This window comes from Canis aureus, chromosome 1, assembly GCF_053574225.1.
Source record: "Canis aureus isolate CA01 chromosome 1, VMU_Caureus_v.1.0, whole genome shotgun sequence".
Taxonomy (NCBI): domain Eukaryota; kingdom Metazoa; phylum Chordata; class Mammalia; order Carnivora; family Canidae; genus Canis; species Canis aureus.
In genome coordinates, this window is record NC_135611.1 from 39,888,128 (window position 1) to 39,910,924 (window position 22,797).

General features: G+C 41.4%; 1 protein-coding gene and 1 pseudogene across 6 annotated transcripts in view; both read left to right on the plus strand.

The window, feature by feature from the left end:
- The window catches only part of SASH1 (SAM and SH3 domain containing 1), a 314,852-nt gene that overhangs the window by 226,091 nt on the left and 65,964 nt on the right, over positions 1 to 22,797 (plus strand). For 4 of the 6 annotated variants that reach the window (XM_077896440.1, XM_077896438.1, XM_077896434.1 and 1 more), the window contains exons 5-8: positions 10,678 to 10,718; positions 12,963 to 13,049; positions 15,280 to 15,333; positions 15,671 to 15,783. In XM_077896440.1, coding sequence (XP_077752566.1) covers positions 10,678 to 10,718; positions 12,963 to 13,049; positions 15,280 to 15,333; positions 15,671 to 15,783 — 295 coding nt within the window. The remainder of the gene's footprint in view (positions 1 to 10,677; positions 10,719 to 12,962; positions 13,050 to 15,279; positions 15,334 to 15,670; positions 15,784 to 22,797) is intronic. The other 2 variants (XM_077896435.1, XM_077896441.1) reach the window with 1 other exon arrangement.
- On the plus strand, positions 17,391 to 19,196 carry LOC144294210 (lanosterol 14-alpha demethylase pseudogene; annotated as a pseudogene).

Here is a 22,797-nt window from a genome sequence, read left to right on the forward strand (position 1 = left end):
CCTTTTGTTCAACACCTTTGTGGTTCTGTTGAGGAAACATCAAAAATCAGAGCTTGACCTGCATCTGCAGACAGCAATGGCCAAGTTGCTAACCTAAATTGTGCTTTCAGTGCCCATAATTAGAGAATATAGACACATACACTTCAGGCTCTGTACCTGGCACCGTGAATCCAGTGGTGATTCAGACAGGAGATGTTCCTGGCTTCATGAATTGGGTGTTTTAGTAGGATGAGCATCGGATTGGGGCCAGAAGAGCTGAGCCCCAGCTCTCTGACTTGCAATTGGATAAGTCACTTATATGAACTCACCAGGCCTCCATTTCTTGATCTGTATGATGGGGCTTTTCAGGTCTGGGTCTCTAGGAGCTGAAAATACAATGAGACAGATACAAATGCGCTTGGTAAAACCAGACCAATGCTTAAGTTGGCCATTTTTATTTCTTTTTTTGAGAGAGAGAGAGAGAGAAAGCACACACATGGTGGGGAGGGCAGTAGGTGAGAGAGGGAGAGCGAGAATCCCAAGCAGGCTTCATGCCCAGAGTGGAGCTCTTGATCTTAGGCCTCCATCCCCAAGATCATGACCCAAACCAAAATCACGAGTCAGATGCGTAACCAATGGAGCCACCCAGGTGTGGCTGGTCATTTTTACTACCTGACCACTGAATCTGTTAGGATTACACTCAGTTGTATGTAACTGAACCTGACTACACTGTACAGTGTTGAGGCAAATGGGAGCCTATTTTCTCCATACAGCAAGGAGTCTGGAGGTGACTGCTCCAGGAAACACAGCTGCTCAAGGAAGTATTTCCTCTCCACCATTTTTAATACATGATTTTTTTTCCTTCTGATAAAATGATGACTGTTTGGGCCTTGTGCCCATGTTTCAGGAAGGACCAATGGGAGGGGTGAAGGGCAAGACACATTAAAAAGTGAGTGAGTCTTTTACATTATGAAACACTAGCTTTCCCAGAAACACCTCATTGTGAATTTTCAGCTGTATCTTCTCGATCAGATGCTGACACTTGGCCTCTGTTAGTTGCAAGGGAGTGTGGAGAAGTAAGTGTTTTAACAGGGTACCCTGCTACCCCAACAAAATCAGGGTTCTTTTAGTAAGAAGGAAGATAAGAGGGATATTGGAATGGGAGGCAGCTGGCCCTGCCAGCTAGAGCCACTCACTCAGCCATTCTTATCTTGCAGCACGTCGATATAATCTACCTTATTATGTTGTAAACTCCTGGAAGGTATGAACCATGTTGTTTATGTTTCCTTCCTCAGGCTGCAGACAGCTTCATTATCTATACCAAGCAGTAGATACCAAACCAAAAATTCTGGTTGGTTGTTTTGATAGGAGACTGATCAGTTCCTGAACTTACTGAATTTATATAAAAAATAGTTACAGACACCATCTAGTCTGTCATGGGGACATTCTGTCTGGTTACTAAACTTGCAGAATCAGGAAGGCATCTGTTAGCTTCTCAAGGCTGGGGTATATGTGATTACTTTCAGAAGTGTTACAGCATCAAAGCTGCCATCCATACAGCAAGTATTTATCAACTTTCTCAGATAGGCCAGACCTGTGAGGCGACAAAGAACAATATGTCCCAGGTGGACAAGACATGGCCCACTGGGAGGGTTTTGGAAATCTTGGAAGATGACTGTATGCATCTCAGATTTGATTCTCTCTGCCATAAGCCCGCATCTGCGAGCATGTCCAGCTCCGCACTTCTGCACTTGTATAGTCCTGGCCTAAGTGAGGTTGTGGCACAAGCATGTCATGGCTCTCTGCTGTGGAGAGATGACATTTGGCCACTTTCTAGGCAGGATACTTACACTTCTGCCAGTGTCCTGCATTTTTAGCTTTTGGTACAAATTACCATTCAGTGAATGAAAGGGCACAAATCTCTTCCAGTGCGCCTTTGGGATGGATTTTCAGATTCACCAAGGATGAGCCTTTTTTGGCCACCACTGAGGTGCCAAGGAACCAGCCAGCCCCTTGCACGTCAACAAACTGAAGTATACTCTGAGCAGGACCAAAAGACACTGGACTCCACAGGGAGAGCTGGTTAAAAGAAAAGGCCAGCAGTCCTAATCATTAGCTTCTTGTTGGTGGCGCTTTGCATATACAGGGTGCTCTAAATACCATGCAAGTCCATAGTTCACAGAAACCTCTAGAAAATCTACATGATAGGTAATATTGTCTCTGTCTTGCATAGTAGGAAACTGAGATTTACTGGGACAAAGTAATTTGTCCAAAGTTGCTGGTTGGTAAATGGTAGAACTGGGCTTTGAACACTGGTGACTGGGCTCCAGAGCCCACATTGTGAGCCATGGTGCTAGGCAGCTTCCTGAGTAATGAACTGTAGGAAATGTCATTCATTCACATTTGGATACCAACATCTGCCCATACGTCTTTACCTTGACATCATGTTCAATCATGTGTTTGATCATCGCTACTTCACATAACAAGGAAAAAGGGCTTAGATTTGTGGCAGCGCTGCCTGCTGCAGGTGTGCCTGACTCCTGAGTGTGTGAGCACCTGGCTTATGCTGTGGCAGGTCATGTGTGTTTTAATTCTAAGAGAAACATGGATTGCTTTTGTATAGTGCAATTGAGAAGTGGAAGAGGAGTTACTATGTCCATCCTAGCTATTTGGGGGAAGTTAAATGTTGAAAAGGGGGGGCTTGATTTGCAGCAGAAGAGATGGTGTTTGGATACTTAGAATTTCCATATACTTTTAGCAAGAGATTGAAGCATAACAAAAGCCATTGTTAGAAATAAAGTTGCATACCTACATGACTCTGTATTTTTCTGAATAAGATACCCTTTCGAGACATATGGAAGGAATAGGCTCACCTACAGTGAGTCTAATGACATTTTTCAACCAGAGATAGAAAAAAAAAGGGGGGGGGAGTGAGGCAGAAAAAAGTTAAAAATATCAAAACTCATGGCTGGAAATATCAAACTTTTAAAATGTCCTTTCAGCACTTTGTAAGGGTGAACATTTGATCACCTACGGGTGTGTCAAGAGGGCCTCTTCAAATTGGAAATGAACATTGGATGGTATTGTTTTGAGACCATCTCCACACATCACTGCGACTCATTTGGGAGAGTTACTACCACATGATGGGTGCCTCCAAACCACTTCCCATGGTATACGTCTCTATTGAAAGCTCAACATCCACAAAAAACTATTTAGTGTACCCTGTGCTGTCTGCAATAAGCTAGCTAAATTGGTTGCTCTTACTGCTTAAGGAAGACAATAAGTTATCAGCAAATGGGAGGACTATGGTGCTGGGGAATGTGAATAAAGAACTGATTACATCATGTTCAATCATTATTGTGAGAAAAACAATGGATTGTGAGAAAACATGAATTGCTTGTGTATAGAGTGCAGTTGAGAAGAGGAATTGTCATGGCCATCCAAATTATTTGAGGGAAGTTAATGTTAAAAAAATTAAAAGGAGGAACTGACAATTTAGAAACTGCTAGAGCCTAGAATAGGGCTGTGTGGTGGCAGTCCTGAGTGGAATGGGGATCGAGCATTCTATGCAGGGACCAAAAGCAGTCATCTGTTTGGGGCCCTCATGAATATTAAAAGAGGTCACATTTATTGGAAACTCATCCAGTGCCAGGATCGCGTAATTCTCATAACGGCCCAGTAAAGTAGGCCCTGTGTTTGTCATCGCTACTTCACATAACAAGGAAAAAGGGCTTAGATTTGTGGCAGTGCTGCCTGCTGCAGGTGTGCCTGACTCCTGAGTGTGTGAGCACCTGGCTTATGCTGTGGCAGGTCATGGGTTTGCCTTGGGTTTGGCACTTCAGACGCCTGCCTTAATCGTGTATAAAGGTGACTGTCCTTGTACCAGTGTAACAAAACGTCCTTACCCAATGATAACCAACCTTATCATTGATAGTGAATAATCTTGCAGTTCCAACATACCAGATTTGAGCAATAGAATAGAATTACCTTCAGTCCAAGCCAGTAAGTTTTCAGGTTAAGTTCTATTATGTGCATGCAAATCGAGCAGCTGTTGCCTGGGAAGGGCCAGATCTAGGGGGAGAGCCAGAGAGACACAACACAGAGTTGGAGGAGGTGCTCACTCCCTACAGCTGCCTCACCCTGAGAGTCAGCACCACTAGCTGTGCGGACCCCTTGTGTCTGTCCTCCCTCACCCTGGTCCTGGCCCCAGGGCTGGGAAAGGGCTGACCCTTGAATTTTTATAGCAGACAGTAAATAGTGTATACAGAATTTTGTTTCATATATATATTTATGAAATAGGGGAGATATGTTCCTGTGATGAAAAATATCTCTGGTAGCCAAAGGGTAACAAATATCAAAGTAAGGAATTACCTATTTTATGCATAATGATTTGTCACTAAATAAGCAACATGTGAATATGTAAGGAGTTAGTCATATTTAAGGAAGGCATATCACCTTATAAGGAATAAGCTACATATAAGAAAAAAATCAACTACTAAAAAGGATGACCCTTCTACCTTCTTTCCGCCTCCTTCTTCCACTCACAATTCAATAGCACAGATGTCTTAGTCCTTTTCCTACATCTTGAGGAAAATGCCACTATGTTTGGGGACTGCCTTGGCAGGCCTGGAATGATGCAGGAAAAGACCCAGACACAGCGAAAGCCCTGATTCAAAATTCAGCAGGAAAGAAACTAATGAAGAAGTGTATTTCCGGAGACTCAAGATAAAGGAAACTTAAAAATCTCTTTAAGTATAGGTTTTCCAGTAACATATAACACATGTTCCTTTCTTAGAAATTAGATTATAGCTGTTTTTCTTTCCTTTTCTTTCTTTTTCTTCTTCTTTTTTTTTTTTGGCTTGGTTATGAAGTTTCTGGACAGGCCATCAAAACAAAAACATGAAGTCTATTTTAGGAATTCCTTTATGCTTGGGCATTCGGTACATTTCTCCGATGTGCCAGAGTAAGTGTATCGCAAAGAGACAGAGTTGTCTTTGCCTGGAGGTACCTAAGAGTCTTTGTATATAAATAGACATAGGAAGAAAAATGAGCCTGAGCCAAAGTACGTGACCTCTTTTCCTTCAACAAGCAGATAGATCATACAACAGCAGCACAACCAGGTCCTGCAGTGTTCTTGAAATACTTAGTTCTAATAAACCCAGAGGCCATGTTCATTTTGGGTGTTGAGAACATGCCCAGTCTTCACAGGTTCTTCCAAGTATCGTTTTTGTAATTCACCCAATAAACAGGTTCAGTATGTATGTGACGTAATATGAATTTCTGTTCCGTAAATGAGAAATGGTATGGTGCAGTGGGTGACGCCTTGGGCTCCTCTGGTGTCAGAGATGTGGCTGCGCAGCCCAGTATGTCCCTGCCTGGCCTTGTGTCCTTAGCCATATCATCACTCCCCAGTCACGGGGAGTGTTCTATGATGGGGGTTGCCAATCAGAGTGTTATTTTTTTAAGACGTAGAATTCCTTTCAAATGAATTTCATTCTAACCTGTGTTTCTCCTTCTCTGTGGCCTCATGGAGATCCCTTCTGTGAAGCAACAGATTCAAGAGAAGAGAAAATAGAGCGACTAGATTTACCCTGTATGACATTGGAGGCAGTGATATAGTTTGTATAAAATCAATTTTAATATTATTTTAGCCAGAAAAGGTAAAAGCATACTCATGGTTTTCCTTCTCCCCACTGACTACTTCTCCTAAGTCCCACTACTGCTTTACTTCCTGACCCTGAGATTGGATTCCCTTGAGCCCAGTCCTCATGCCACTTCTCTTCATTGTGTTCAGTTGGTCTCCTAGTGACTTGAACGTGCAAGTGACTTCCAAAATCTGATCTCCACAGAAGTATTCAGGAAGCACCTCAAACTGAGTATGTGCAGAGTAGACCTCTTGCTTTCTTCCTCTGCTCTTTCCCTATCCAGCCTTCCCCATCGGGGTGAGTGCCTGTCATGCCAGCTCATCACTTACATCTCTATTCACTTGTCACCTCTTCAGAGACACCTTCTCTATCCATCCCATCCAAAACTCTCCCCACTTCTTGACCTGAGCCCCCCCTCCGCCTCACTTCTCCATCCCCCCCATCCTTAGTTCCAAGAGAACAGGGATTTTACCTGTACTGTTTATTGCTACATTCTCAATACCTCAAAGGATGCCAGACTCATAATGGGAGTTGGATAAATGTTTATTGAAGGAAGTAAAGACTGACTGAATGAATGAATGAGTGAGTGAAAAGAAAGGAACGAAACAGTTGAACAAAGAATTTGCTAAAGACCGAGGTAGGATGAAAGAAACTGGTTAAGTGTTGGGATGCCATCCCTAAATTTTTTTTTAATCTGATTCATAAATTCTTTATTGAATTTTCTTAAATGAATTTGAGTTCAGGGAAGGCTGAAGTAGTTTAGGGATTGAGGAAAAATCACTTATACTTGGGATCTATTAGGTAAAAGGTACTTCTAAGATTGAATTCAGAGACAAAATGCAATACTCCTATTACTCAGTGCTTAAGTAGATGCTAATTACTGCGTCCTAATGATTCCTAGGCGTAGAAACCGGCAAGCAAACGGGGCTGAAGTTCCCATTCTTTTTACCCTGATGACAGTGAAAGTGATGGAGAGGGGCTGGCAAACCTGCTTCCAGCACAGCCATTCCTAGGCCTGCGGTGTCTGGCTGCAAGGTGCTATGAGGAGGAGGAGGCCTCTTTGGAATGGACTCCTGAGCATTAATTTCTCCCACCAGGAGATCAGTAAATGACCCTTTCCACCTGCTGCCATCCAAATTTGGAATTTGGTTACATCATGGATTTTTGCTCCTGCTGGATGAATCTTATAATCAGTCTCAAGGAGAAAGATGGCATTTCGCATCACTGCACTGCCAGCCTCTGTTTGCAGGGACGATTCACTGCATCCAAATTAAACTTCTTACGGTGTCATTTCCCACCTTTGCAAACTGATGAGTTGGGGAGCCTCACATTTAGGAAACACTGACATGCTGTTCTTTGGCCAGTATCTAGATTGTGAACTTGTGAAATGTTGGGGGAAAAAAAAAATCCCCATTTGTCCCCGCAAGATGAATAGAGGAGCTGCAGTGCCATCTGCTGGCCTCCAAGGGAAATGCAAACAATCGTTAGAAACCCCTCTTAAACGTAATGAAAAGATCCAAAGTGCAAACTAGATGGTGAATTTTATGTATGTGTGATTATTTGAAGAAAGTAGATAAAAAACCTTTAAAATTGTAAGCTAGAGTTTTATTTATTTATTTATTTATTTATTTATTTATTTATTTATTTGGGTTTTTTTGTAAGCTAGCATTTTATAGAGGAAAACATATTTATATTTTGTGATAACTTTGTAATAGGGAGAACTTACCTTTTTATGCCTTGTGGGTTCTGGAGTATATTTATGGTAGAAGACATTCCCATTTGGCAGGAAGAATGAGAAATGAGTTGGAAAATAGAGGTTAGCTTTTGAATTCTTCAAGAATAGAATAGAAACAATTTTATATATATTTTATCTGGAGAGGAAGAGTCCAGTGTCTGGTAGGAAGACGGCTGGGCTGCCAGTGCCTGGGGAGAGCTCCTTGTTGGCTTCTAACCAGCTGATGGAACCTTGGACCACTCCTGTAGCTTCTGGAGGTCATTGTTCCCTATAAAATTGGAATTGGATTAAATGATGGGTACAGTTCCTTACAGCTGGTATTATTCTAATCAGCAAAGGACTGAAGAAAAGTAATTTTTTTAGGCCATTTCCCTCATGAAAACATTTCTTTTAGGAAAAGTGAAAGTTCACCTAAATATTTGTATTTTATTACATAGTTAAGTAGTTGATCAAGAGCTAGGGATGTTTGATGTCTTTGGTCCTTTAGCAATTAGGTCAAGACTCTCCACGTCCTTAGAGTGATTTTAAAAATAAATGTGGTGCTTCCTTTGCTGTGAGCAGTAAGGCAAAAGCTGTGGTTGGTGGTGCTGGAAGGTGGACCGATGCATATTATATATGACTTTGAGCTCAGAATGCAACAGAGTAAAATTTGAAAAAAAAATTAGAAACCCAGACTTTAGCTCAAATATTGTTTCTTTTTATTTTTTTAAGATTTATTTTTTTATTTTAGAGTGAGAGAGCATGGTGGGGGGGTGGTAGTTGAGGGGCAGAGGGAGAAGGAGAAACCCAAACAGACTCCACACTGAACATGGAGCCCAACTTGGGGCTCTATTTCATGACCCTGGGGTCACCACTTGAGCCAAAACCGAGTTGATTGCTTAACCGACTGCACCACCCATGCACCCCACAGTTAGTATTTCTTTAGAAGAATTCTCTGCTTTAATTCCCCAGCCAGCTAGCCAACTCTACAGTCTGCTCACACCTGCCATTTTGCCGGTCCGTACCACTGTGGGCTTGAGTGGTCTCCATGATGTGCTGCTGCTTCTCTCCTTCTTGTCCTGCTCCACCCCCAGCCCTGCCTTCCCCTTCCTCCTGCTGTTGCTTCTCCTTTTTTTAAGCTTTGCTTTTTTTTTTTTTAAGATTTTATTTATTTATTCATGAGAGACAGAGAGAGAGAGAGAGGCAGAGACACAGGCAGAGGGAGAAGCAGGCTCCATGCAGGGAGCCTGACATGGGAACTCTATCCCAGGTCTCCAGGATCAGATCCTGGGCTGAAGGCAGAGCTAAACCGCTGAGCCACAGGGGCTGCCCTGTTACTTCTCCCTTGAGTGCGCTTCTCCTTTGTTCATGTTTGTCGCCCTCCTTGCATCGTAAGTCCCATTTCTTTGTAATCATCCATATACCTGACTCATAATGGCACTCAATACATTTTTGCTGAATGAATTAAGAACTGAAATGGCTTTTTAAAATAAGTATATCTTTAGTCATTTTTTTCTATTTTTAAAAAATATTTATTTCCTTGAGAGAGAGTGTGAGAGCAAGCACAGAGGGAGAGGGAGAAGCAGACTCCCCACCGAGCAGGGAGCCTGATACGGGGCTTGATCCCAGAACCCAGAGATCATGACCTGAGTGAAAGCAGACACTCAAACAACTGAGCCACCCCGGCACCCCTGTCTTTAGTCATTTTCATTTTTGTATGGGTAGGAGGGCAGAGAATAGACCTTTGGAGCTATATCTTGGCAAAATACGACGAGACGGTAGATTTTCCTTACATTTTCTTTGTTCACTGCTAGTAGTGATGGGAAATAATGACTTCAGGTCTAGCGTTCATCCTCAGCAACTGAGATGCCTCCCCTGCTTCTAGTCTTAGTGCCTCCCCTCTCCCCTTATTGACAGTAGAGGTCTGGTAGATTTGTGCGCCAGTAAAAACCAGTTCTCTTCTCTCAGACTTTGCGTATGAGGGTGCTTGCAGGGCCTGGGCTTTTGGGTTCAATCAGGTAGCATCAGTGACCCTGCACTGAAGAGCACAGGCTTATCACAGGTGCACAGGTGGCTTTGCATAACAGAAAGCCCCTTCTTGCTTCCTCTGGTTGCCTTAAATTTTAGAGGTCCTATTTCACCTGTAGGGTACCCAGCAGGTCAGCATTTGCAGGTTCTTCTTCTCTTTCTCTGATCTCTTCAGTGCAACACAGTTCTGGCCTCCCAAGCTCTGTCGTCCCATGCATTCTTTAAATCAAGAATGCACTTTTGCCGGATGCCCCCTCTGTCCTCCCTGGAAGAGGAACGACGTGAGGATTCAGGTGTAAACACCCTGAGTATCTGTGCTTCTGTCCCAAAGCAGATTCCTTCTTCCCGGTTTTCCTTGTCAGCAGTGGACACCCAACTTAGCCTCTAGGCTTTGGATCGACCCAGTGAAAGACTGTGCTCCACCTCTACTCTGACCATTTTGAGAGTTTTGACTTTCTTTGTTTTCTTTCCTTCTTACCTGAAGTTGGTGTTTGTCTTTGTGTTTTCTAGGGAAACATTTAATTAATTTGGTTTTGGGTTGTGTTCGTGTTTCAAGTTATTTGGATTTGTCTGTATTTGTCACAAACTAGCAGCCAGAATAGGGTAGGGTATGGCCAAATTTGGTGCCCAGACATGCATTGATTAACTTGGACACATTTTAAAAAAACATTGAATTATTTGCCATTACTTACAAATGTGGAGCTATTTTTCTTTTGTTTTTTTGTTGTTGTTGTTGTTTGTTTGTTTGTTTTTTAAAAAGCAGATTTCCTGGCTTCTCTTTGTATATAGGTAGCTCTAGCAAGGCAGATAGCATGCCTGTGGATTGTCAGCAATCCACTGCAGGAGCTGCATACCACCTGCCCCCTCAATTTGGAGCATCTTATTTCCTACACTTCTGCAGCTAACCACTATACTCACCTGCTGACCTCAGTGGCTGGCATTTGTGGTGCTGGGTCTCTATTCTTATCTGCTCTTTCCCACTTACACAAGAGACTTTTCGATGGCAATAACTTCACATGTGGTTAATAGTTCGCAGAAGTGGATCATCCGGTGATCATCCAGTGAAATTTGTTACCCTCATTTAATGGAGGTCTTACCCTGGAGTGAGTCTTCAGTAAATACTGACAAATGGTTCATGAGTATATTTCTAGAAAGGCAGCAGCTGGCTAGATAAGGCCAGTGGTAAATACCCTATCAGAATCTCCCTGGCTCTGCTAAGTGGTATTGATGCCAGGTCAGACTAGTTGGGAGTTTTTGTCCTCCCACAAAGGCAAGGCTTCCCTGGTAATCACACTTGTTTTTCTTTTCTAGGAACACTCTTCCTAAGTCCAACTCAGAGGACGGCTCTGTAGGTTAGTACTCCTTTTCTTGGTTTAATGCCTTAAAATTATCTTAATGCTTTATAGAACATATAAGTTGTGAAAAAGACAAAAACCACAAAGAATCTTTGCACCCAGAAAGAAACACTGTTAAGATTTTGATACCTACCTCTCCTCTCTTTTTTTTCCCACGTGTATTTATGTGGCTCTTTTTTAAAAAACAGTTGGGATCATACTCTGCATATTATTTTATAAATTTTTTCAATAGAATGTGTGCTGAGCATTTTCCCACATTGATTACAGTAAAAATTTTTAAGTCTATAATATTCCATCATATTGGATGGGCCACAATTTAATCAACTGCCTCTTCTTTTGCTGGACATTTGTTTCTAATTTTTTGCTCTCAGAGAATTGATGCTATCCTAGAAATCCTTGAGCCTTTCTCTGATCATGGCCTTAGGATAAATCCTTTGATTTGGAACTTTTGAATCAAAGACTGCACAATTAAAGTGTTATATATTTCACGTTTCCTTGATTACAAAATCCCGCCTTGATTTAGTGACATCTTTTCTGTTCATGTCTGGCAGTTGGGCAAGGTTTGGGGATTAGGAGCATAAGTGCTCAAACCAGGTTTTGATTTGGATTTGAATCAGGATTCCAACTCAGTGGTTATGGCTTTGGGCAAGTCATTTGCCTCCAAAGCCTCAGTTTTGTCATCCACTAAATGGGAACAATAACGCATCCTGTTCGTTGCATGTATTAAGTGAGATAAGCCATTAGATAGCAAGGTGCCTGGGCATGGTAAGTGCCCAATGAATGTTCGCTACTATTTATTTTTTAGTTAGCACCTCCATTTCAGAAACGTTAAAATAGAGGAAAGTGAGGAGTATAGCTTCCAGCAAAAGAAATATGTTGCAATTATCCAAGAGAAAGGTGGAGTAAGTGATAATCCTACTTCTGCTTTCCCTTCTTATGGCTATTTGCTGCTGTGTTTAGCTGAAAAGCAGTAGGTGCCCTCACACTCCCCTGCAAGATTCTGAGTACATAGGAAGTCTCAGCGAAGCTGGGGTGGGCCTTATTCCAGAGCTCCGGGGCTTGTCAGCACTTAAATGAGGGCATCTTGTTTTGACACATGGTGCCTTTTTGAGCCTGGGAGCCCCGTGGACAGGAGTCTCCACGCGTCTGTGTTGTGCCGCATTGCCTGGCACCACCAGTCTAGACTGTGCAAACCCAACAGTGCCTTACACTCCTGGGTCCTGTTTTCCAGTGGCCACAGAGCAACCAGACACCAAATGGTGACAGTGACAAAGCTGCTGCTTTGAGTGTGCCACGTCTACATGAGAGCTGCTGCTGCGTTTCATTTTTAAATAAAGGGCTACTCGATTCTTTTATTTTACTTCCTCTCTTCCCTTCTTTTTGCCTTTTAGAAGGCATTAGATGTCAGCGATGATCAGAACCCTAGCAGACACTACAGGTGTCTAGCTATGGCAGTGAGCTTGTTTTCACCCGAAGACAAGTGAAACAGACTGTCCCCTGAACAGTCGGGGGAGGGAGGGTGATGGGAGAGACAAGGGGGCTCACTTGGGAGATGTCACAGCAGGCTAGCAGTCTGCTTTCCTTATCATCATACCTGTGTAAGCTGCAGGTAGTGGCTCACCAAGTAGCCCGAATGCCGGAGAGGTGGGCATGCCCTCTCTGCACCCTGCCTGTGCTAAAGCTGTCCCTGAGCAAGCCCGACACCCTAGGGAAACAGCTCCTGGGCTGGCTCCGTCGGCTGGCTGGTACACCCAGGACACACCAGCCATTCCGTCACCTTCTTTAAACCTGGCACGACAGCAGGCAATCAAGGGGAGGTCAGCCACAGGGGTAACGACAAAACAAAGTTCGCTTCTCAAAGTATCCTATCCGTGGTTTCGTTGGAATAATTGCGGCTGAGACCAGAGGGGGCGAGGCCACCGCAAGACTAGACGAGGCCAAATTAGACGTAGCAGTCAAACAACATCAAAGCGAATAGACGATTGTGTGTTTTGCCTTTTTTGATGTTTATTTCTCATCTTAACCCCCACTGCACCCTTACTGGCTGCTAGGAAATTTGCATTTCTTTTAAATGACTTTTTAGGCTATTTCCAAGTCTTTCACAAACAGAAAGAAGAAAACTTTTTTTGTGAAATCAAAGTATCCTTAGAAGCTTTGAATTGTAAAGAAGAGGCTACTTTTGTTATTAATGAATTTATTGCTTGTGCCTTTCTTTTTTTTTTTTTCCTTTCATTTTTAAAGGAAAAGGAGATTGGAAGAAGAAAAATAAGTACTTCTGGCAGAACTTCCGAAAGAACCAGAAAGGAATAATGAGACAGACGTCCAAAGGTACTGTGACACAGCTGGCAGACAGTAGGCTCCTTTAGCTCTCAGTGTTGAGAAGCCTGTGCCACTAATCCCGCCGAAGGCAGCCAGTCGAATCTCCTGGCATTCCTATCATGACTTTAAGACTTCATCCCAGTGGTGTTATTTGTTTTTGTTTTGTTTTGTTTTTTAATCAAAGAAAACCCAATGAGGAGAGTTGGCAGGTCCTCCTTTTTCATAGATCTGACGGCAAAGACCCAATCTTTTGTTTTCTCAGTCACACCAACCTCAGAAAGGTTGTTACTCGCCAAGATCTATCCTAAAAGGGTCTAGGAAGTCATAGCATTTGTTAGTTTTGGACTCATCCCCCTGTCCCGCCACTTGGGGCCTTTGCAATCTTCTGAACTTTTGATGCTTTTCTGTGGCAGGGACAGTTACAGGCTGTTGCCCCTGGAGACTCTGTCTAATGGTCTGACATCATGGGAATTTGCCCGGGCTGCTTTGTGCAGGGAGTCCTGCCCTTCTTTTGGCTGGGTCTTTGTTGTTGTTTATATAGTAAGTAAATATGTCATCCCTTCGAGGCCTAGTTATGTAATTTATGTTTCCCCAGTATTCAGAGAGGAAACAGCAACAAAGCTACTTCTCGATTCCAATCCAGCTGAATGAGGTTATCACGAGATGAAGATTTTTAGTCGCTCACCAGTGACGCTGTTTGTTTTCTTTCACAAAATTGTAGTGTCCTATCCTGTTCAGAATGCTTCTCCTGTTATTCATACATGTGGAAATGAGAAACGTGGACAAGGAGAGTGTGCGTGCTGGGACCCCAGCAACGTTCACTGGGGTTATTTCAGTTGTCCTGGTTTAAAGTTATGATTCTTAAGCATTCCCAGTTTTTTCCTTTTGGTACACAGCCAAGAGCACTTGTGATTCAAAGAAAATCTTGGATCCTAACAAAGTCTTTCTAAATATTAGAAAGAAAGGGAAGAAGAAAGAGAGAAAGGGATGGAGGGAAGAAGCCAACAGTTAACTGACTCATGTGGATTTTTTTTTTTTTTAAACCCAACCAGCTCCCCATCGCTCCCTCCACCCTCAGAGGTGACGCAGATAGTAAAATGAATCAAACCAGCAGGCTTGTCTCCTCACCCAGCACACACTATTATTCTTCCCAGACAAGTAGATGAGTGGCGAAGGAAACTTGAGTCTTATTTCTGGACTGATTGATTATAGAATGGAAATGAGATAGGGAAACACAGGGGAATATGAATTCTAGCGTAGGCCCTGACTTCAGTGGGTTCCTACAAGTCTGCAGCCAGACTCTTTTGCTGTCCTTCGGCACCAAGGGCAGATGTAGCCATGGCCAAGCATCCTAGTGACACCGACGCTGGTAAAGTATGTATGAGAAAGATAGGGCAGGAGAAAGATGAGGAACAAGAATGTGGGTTGATTCCCAGTCTGTGCATGACAGTCCACTTCCGTGGACGTATCCTTCCCTATGTGCTCACCAAAGGCACACAGGTGAATGTGGCTCACATATATTACAGACAACGGCAATCTGTTTGCTCTGCTGGAAAGCATTTTTGAAGGATCCTAGTAGGGGAATTCTCTTTTCCTCAGCAGTTCTGGTTGCCTTAAGTTTTGTTTTGTTTTTAGAGGAAAAGGGGGAGGGACAGAGGGAGAGAGAGAATCTTAAGCAGGTTCCATGCCCAGCCCAGAGCCTGACACGGAGCTTGATCTCATGACCCTGAGATGGTGACCTGAGCCAAAACCAAGAGTTGGACACTTAACTGACTGAGCCCCCAGTCAGTTGCCCAGGCACCCCCAGCTGCCTTCATTTTTGAATAGGAATTTGAGTTCCCCTCATAGTTCGGATACCTATTTATGGCAGAACTTTCAGATATATGTGTGTATATATATATATATATATATATATATATATATATATAAACACACACACACAGCATATATGGCATATATCTTCAAATATGGCGTATGTGTATATATGCCAGAACTTCCCAATGTATATATGCCAAAACTTTCCTTCCTTCCAATGAACTCTAAATGCTTCTTACCTATCATTTTGTTTATTTGCACATATACTCTAAGGAACACCAAACAGCTTCTTAGGTATCTAGGATCTCACCAGCCTCCAGGTCTTGTTCTGCAGGTGACTCTGTGACCTTAAAGTTCTGTGTTTTGAAAAAGGGGTCCCTCCCACTCCTGAAAAAGATTTTTTTCTTGTTCATATTTGAAATAGAAGGACACAGAAGACCATCAGCCGAAGGAGCCTTGGAATGCTTGTCTGCTCTAGGTGGGTCTTTAAATTAGTCTGAAGTATCAGATTTCCTGTCAGCTTTCTTCCAAAACTCTTCCACTAGACCCTCCATCACAAAGGCTCTGATCATTTTGAAGGATTTGTTTCTATGGTAACATCCGTATGTTCTCAGAACCTATTTCTCAATAAGATGGGATCTTTGGCTTCCTGAAAAACAACCCATTACTGCTCCTGTTGCTTCATCGGTAACGTGCGATGCTGAACATTGCCCCTGAACTATCTCCTTCTCTAGTCCTGAATGATGACCTTTGAGGATTAGCATTCTGTTTTATCTTCCTTTTTTTCACTCCTGTCTTTTGTCTTCAATCTCTAGGAGAAGATGTGGGCTATGTTGCAAGTGAGATAACAATGAGTGATGAGGAACGGATTCAGCTGATGATGATGGTCAAGGAGAAGATGATCACTATTGAAGAAGCACTTGCAAGGGTAAGTGCATGGTTACTTGGTTTACATTTGTGAGCACTTGACCCTCTTACATGGAAAAATGTTTGGAGAGTCGCCATAGATTGTTTGTGTCCCCCCTGCCCCAATCCATGTATTAAATTCTAATGCCCAATGCAGTGTTACTTGGAGGTAAGGCCTTTGGAGATGCTTAGGTTCTAAAGGTGGAACCCTCGCAAATGGAATAAGTGAGCTTGTAAAAGAGGCCCCAGGGAGCTCCCACACCCCTTCTGCCACTGAGGACTCACCATGAGAAGATGGCAGTCAGTGAACCAGAAGCAGGTCCTCACCACACACTAAATCTTGCCAGCTCCTTGATCTTGGACTTCCCAGCCTCCAGAACTGTGGAATCTCTGTTGTTTATAAGCCATCCGGTCTATGGTAATTTGCTCTTGTGGACTAAAATGGGGACCTCAAGGCGTATAGAAACATTTTATTTGTTTGTTTGTTTATTTAAGATTTTATTTATTCATGAGAGAGAGAGAAAGAGAGAGGCAGAGACACAGGCAGAGGGAGAAGCAGGCTCCATGCAGGGAGCCCAACATGGGGTCTCGATCCTGGGTCTCCAGGATCATGCCCTGGACTGAAGGCGGCACTAAACTGCTGAGCCACTGGGGCTGCCCAGGAACATATTATTTAAAGTAGTATTTTGATGATACTTTAGTGGTCATTGAATACCTATGTTATCAGATAAAATACTGATTCCATTCTATTTACTTAATATAAGCTTTCCATGTTGTGAGTTTTAAATTCCGTATTCAGTGACTACCGAATGAATGAACGGCAAATATTTTTGAGCTGTGGACCATGTTAATGAGGAAAATGACTCTCTGAATGCCATTGCAAAATACACAAGCCTTGTAAAAAGATTTATAAGAATATAATAATGATAAAAATTATCAAATAAAAAAGTTAAACTTATAGTACAACCATTGTAAACATCAGTTCTATAAAATGCTGTCACAGACTACACTTTGAATAATTTAAAATTTAAGCTTTAGGTATACCTTAAAATTTTGCTTACTTTCCTTTCTAAGTAGGTATTCATCATAGCGAGTCATATTTCTTGCTCTCAGTTAAATCAATTACTAAAAGAAGCCTAATTAACCCTTAGGGCACTGGTATAGCGTTTATGATGGAGAGATAGCAATTATTAAGAGATTTCCTGCTTGGTTGTTGCCCAACAAACTGCCTGATGGATTCTTGGGTTTCCACTTAGAATAGCTGGTTTGGTTCTGTGTAGATGAGTCATAAATCAGGCTGGTTTAGAAACAAGTGAAAACTCTAAAGTCCCTAAGGAATCATTGAATGAGTTATGACTTTACCATTAAATAGAATCTTAAAGATCTGAAACCTTGAAACCATGACAACAAGCACATTCAATTTAGTTTCATATACCTGACTCTAAACCTAGTTTAGAGTAGTTTAAGGAGCAAAAAGTTTAATTTATTCTTGAGACAACCTGAGAGGAATAAAGCACTTGATGGGAGTGAGAGATGGGACTGGGTTTAGTTGGAGGCCTGAGGGCCAAGGCCATCTCCAGATGCCCATCTACCCACTTCTCTTGCTCTGTCAACTTGAAGGAATAGAAATCATCTTGGCCCGCAGTGTCTCTGGTGGACCAAAGTAGTGCTGGGCCAGCCATGGAGCAGATGACAGGTGGCAGCCTCCTGTCCTTGTTGCTGATCCACCTTCTCTCTCAACCTGGTCTCCCTGCTCCATCACACCTTTGGCCACCTGGCCCAGCTGCCAGCAGAGACGAAAAGCCCACCATACATTTTCTCTCCAGTTCCATTTCTTGAACATGGCTTAGCATTTTGGGAGAAGTCCAGCTGAATGCCTATAAAATACATGTGAGGAACATGGACATGTATTTAGTTTTACTGTGGTAGGCAAGATGTGTACTTACCTTCTGGGGAGCGATGCATGCTGCTGCACTGCTTTTTTAAAAAGCACAAATGAAGATCAGAATGCAAAAGAAGTCTACAGTCATCTGACTATACTTGTGTTTGGGAAGAGAATTGCATGTGATGTACCTAACCCAGTTTTCATGAAACAGAAGAAAATATGAGAAGTGGCCTTAACATAGTTTTAGGTGGTAGCACGTTCCTATAATTGAAAAGAAAGGAATATTTTCAAAGCTGGGGAGAAAAAAAATTAGCTTGAAGCTCCTTCTGAGTTGGTCATTTTTACAGCTAGCCATTATTCATACAGAAAGGAAATTAGAAGTTAACTCCACAAGAAGGTGGCACAGCCGTGTGTGCATTTGGGTGGAGGCTTTAATAGTGCAATCTGTCTATTCCCAGTGGGGCTGCCTTGCCTAGTTTTAGGACAGAGCTCATCAAGAGATCAAGAATATTTTCTGTAAGGCAATTCAGAAACACAGATTGAAGAACAAAATTGATTACATTCTCTAAACTCTACTAGATTCTACACACAAATATGGGTGTCCTTTGGCAGATGATGAAGTGGCAGGGAAGCCTTTTGGCCTGTTCTTGGCAGGGCAGCCTACATCTTCAGCTACTAGTGCCTAGATGGGCTGTTTCTTTGGCCAGAGACAAAACACTTCATGAAAAATGTTATTTAGAGCAGAAAACAGTCTGTGGAAAGGATCTTCCCCTTTTTTGACCAGCTCAGGGATCTAAATTTACTTGAATACACACACACACACACACATACACACGCGCGCACACACACACACACACACACACACACACACTCGGGCTGCCCCCAGCAGGTAGATTTAAAGTCCCTTTTCACAGTATTCAACAAAGTGGTCTCGGGAAGCCTGGATGGTTCAGCGGTTTAGCACCGCCTTCAGCCCAGGGCCTGATCCTGGAGACCTGGGATCGAGTTCCATCTCAGGCTCCCTGCATGGAGCCTGCTTCTCCCCCTGCCTGTGTCATCTCTCTCTCACTCCTCTCTGTGTCTCTCATGAATAAATAATGAACAGCTATTCACATTATAAACATTATGATTTAATGAAAAGAAGCACTTTTTAAAGAAGATATGTATTTGCAAATATTTGTAGTTTCCTCCAACTTCATTTATACTTAAGATTTATGTCTTTCTTTTCTCTACTTCATGGTAAAACGAATTTTCTAAAGGACATAGGCCTTTGTATTTTAAAACATTTATTAAGGATAATTTGTTCCAAGGCTAATGGATTACTGTATTTTATTGAATCATATATATATGATTTTATTGAATCATGTATGTATGTACACACACACACACACACATACATACATACACTCTTAAGACTTGGACCTCCTATAATGATCATGCTGAGAATGTCCTTCAGAACATCAGGTGTATGTTTTCCTGCTGTCAATCAGATACTTAAAGATCCACGGGTAGAACATCTGAACTTTACTCCTGACAGGACAACCCAGTAGCAGGAGAGAAATCTGCCTGTGTGCCTCTTGGAGCTGGGAGTATCCCTCAATACATCCTTGTATTGCAGAAAATTTTGTCTGATGTCAAAGATGATTTGGTCCATTGTGCTTTGTTTATATGAATTTCATCTCATTGATGGGTATTTTCCCTCTGGGAAGTGTACAGCCATGATTCACACACCTGAAAACCCAGTTATTGATACAAACAGAGATCAAAATGAAAAAGGCTACAAGGAATTAATATGTGAAACACTACCATAAGCTGCAAAAAAAAAAAAAAGCATCTGAAGGGAATGAACTTTACAAAACACCTCTGTATTTTCTTTTTTTTTTTTTTTTCTGTTTTTTTTTTTCTTTTTTTTTTTTCTGTATTTTCTTTGAGTGTGTAATTTAAAAAGACAACAGCTTGAAAAAAAGACAGCATAACTTAAGATTTTTATATTTTGTTAACTGAACAGTTTCATCAAATCTAATGGCATTTCACACATTTTCTAATAGTTTTATGATGGATACTTACTACATGTACTTTAAGGAAGTCAAGCTTATTAGTAAAAAAAAATTGTTTAGGGCGATTTAGGTCATTGGGATATTCTATGTAACACAATTTCCAAATGGTAATTTTAAGAGCATACATAGCTCTTGACAGGTAAGCTCAGGCAAGTAAGTTAGATCTTGGGCTAGTTCTGCAAGGTTTGGAAGACCTGTGAGATACTTGAAAGCCACAGGTTATTTATCTGGGTGATTTTTGTGGCGTATGAGTGAGGATGGGTGGGTAGGGAATAAACTCAGGTTTAAAGCTTTGGCTAAAAAAAATAAAATAAAAAAAAATAAAGCTTTGGCTAAAAGAGAACTCTACAGTTTTGGTATGACGGTGCTGAGTCGTGATGAAGCTATGTTGTAGAAAAATACGTCCTTTGACATTTTAACGGGAAATACTATCTCTAGGAAATTGAGGGGGATCTATGACCGTGATTTGATAATCATATTTCCTAAAATATAATTATGAATATAAAAGACTACTCATGTAACTTGATCTAATTACTAAATATTACATATTTATCCATCTGATAAATATATGTCTAGTTCCATAAGGTCATACCTGTGTGAAAGTCCAAAATAAAGTCAATTAAAGTTTTTTTTTAGTTTTAGTTTTTTAAAGGTACTTGATGATTGTCACTGACTTGACTGCTGCTAAGTGAGGGAAGGGAGCAGGAGAGCCAGAGGAAAAAGCTGGACAGAGATGCAATTTAAGGAGAAATCTAGCCTTAGGCTGATCCCATAGGGAGTAGGAAGCTCTGAAAGGTGAATTGAACTGTAGAGTTGTCCTGCCAGAGAAAAAGAAGCTTAAAGCTGATTGAGGAGGAGGAGGCAGCTGTCTAGGCATCTCTGGAAAACAACTGTCAACCATGGATAGTTCTCCAGAGCAGGGTGTAGCCCAAATGCACAGTCACTGGGCACTTGGTGAACAGTTTTGTGAACGGAGTCTGAGCATCTGGTATAGCAGAGTACATGATTAGGAACTGGAAACCTATGTGTATTATTAAATTGTTTTCCTTACAGCAGCTACTGTGCATTAATCACAGAGATTTGGACAACTAGAGAGGCTCATGGAGAGAGTCCATAGGAGAACAATGAAATGATTGTCATTTTTTTTTTTTTTTAAATAGGCCCATGGGTGAAAATTGGAAAGGATTTAATCTCAGAGAAGAAACAGAAAAGAACTTAATCACTATCTTCAAGTATATGAAGGATTATTAAACAACATATCTTCAGGATATACTGAAGAGTGTTTTATTTTGTTTTAATCTCTACTGAGGACAAAATAAAAGGAAATGATTTTAACTTGGAGCTGGAGGGGATTTAGATTAGATATAGTACAAATGTTCTTTTCTTGTATAAATGGGAAACATTTTAGGATCTCATTCAAAGGTCTTTAAAATAGAGTAAGCATTAACCTACTAAGGATGGCCATCCCTCCAGGAATCCTGTCCTAGACTTAAAAGTATGAGAAAACTATGAGACTAGAGAAAATAGGATGTGGAAAGAGTATTTCTTCCTGAGACACACACACACACACACACACACACATACACACACACACACTTTAAAACTTCTCATTGTTTTAAAGCTGTACATTTGCTTTAAAAGATCTAAGTTCTCAAATGAAATCATCAACTGTCTTTCTTCCATGAAATTATATTTAAGTAAAAGCTTCTTTAGAAGCAAAGTAGAATATAAAAATGTAATTATATAAATAATAACTAGGTTGGATTTTTTTCCCTGTAAAATGCACTTAAACCTCTTTTTAGAGATCCTGTTTTATAACTTGAAAACATAAAATTAAAAAAAAACATAAAATTTTTAAAATAGAAAATTAAGAAAAAAAGTAAATTTGGGTAGAACACAAATTTGAATCTCTCTCTGAGGAAGCACACATATTCTTAGACCCCAGAGTAAATGAAGGACATGGACAGATAAAAGAAGAAAAACATTAAATCTGTTATGATTGACTAATTAGGAATTTATTTTGTTTTCATTGAAGATGAAGCTTATTTAGTGACTGCTAGGAGTTGGGCCTAAGGTTGAATATAAAAGTATGCTAGAGACTCAGAGAAAACAAATGATAACCCTGTTTTTCAGCTGGCAGCTATTTCAGTCATGCAGGGAGAATGTAGCATTTCAGAAACCAATATATTTGGAAGGCAAGGCATTCTCATACATAACTTTATTTCTTTCTTTCTTTATTTATTTACTTATTTATATTTTTTATTTTTTAAATATTTTATTTACTCATAGAGACACACAGAGAGAGAGGCAGAGACACAGGCAGAGGGAGAAGCAGGCTCCATGCAGAGAGCCTGAGGTGGAACTCAATCCTGGGACTCCAGGATCCATGCCCCCAGCTGCAGGTGGCGCTAAACTGCTGCGCCACTGCCACCGGGGCCGCCCTCTCATACATAACTTAAATGTACGATTAAGATTAGAACAATGTTAATGCCCCTAGTGCACTGGAAAGATTAAAATGAAATTAGCAAATAGCAAAAGTTCAAACACCTGGTGTTGATGTGAACTTTGAGCTCTCTTTTATCTGAAACCACAAGGCTGGTGGTAATACCATGCTTGTAAGGCATCTGTTGCATGGGTACAGTGTGCTAAGCAGTTTTGTTGTGTTATCTTATGTAACTCTGGTAAAAGTTCTATGAGACAGTTTATCATCACCCCCGTTTTCCAGGTAGAGGAAATGAGGCACAGAGGAGTTAAGTAATTTGCCCAAGGGTTCCTGGTTGATACTTGGTTCTGCAGCCAAGCTCTTACACATTAATCAATCCTGTCTGCCTACCCCAGTCTGTCTCCAGTCATACATTATGTGCAGAAAAAAATTTTATGGTAGAAGTGGTACTTCGAAAAGTTGCTTTTCCCTAAAGGGATATTGTCAGCATGGTGGTTTTGCCATTTCCACATAGCTCCAATGGTTGAGAACAATCTTCATACCATCTCCTGTTAGGTCAGATCATTTCTGGCTTTTGGTGTCTTGATTTATGGAACATGGTTTAATCGGTGTCTTAAATTCCTATCTAAAAGTTGCTTTATAACAGAATTT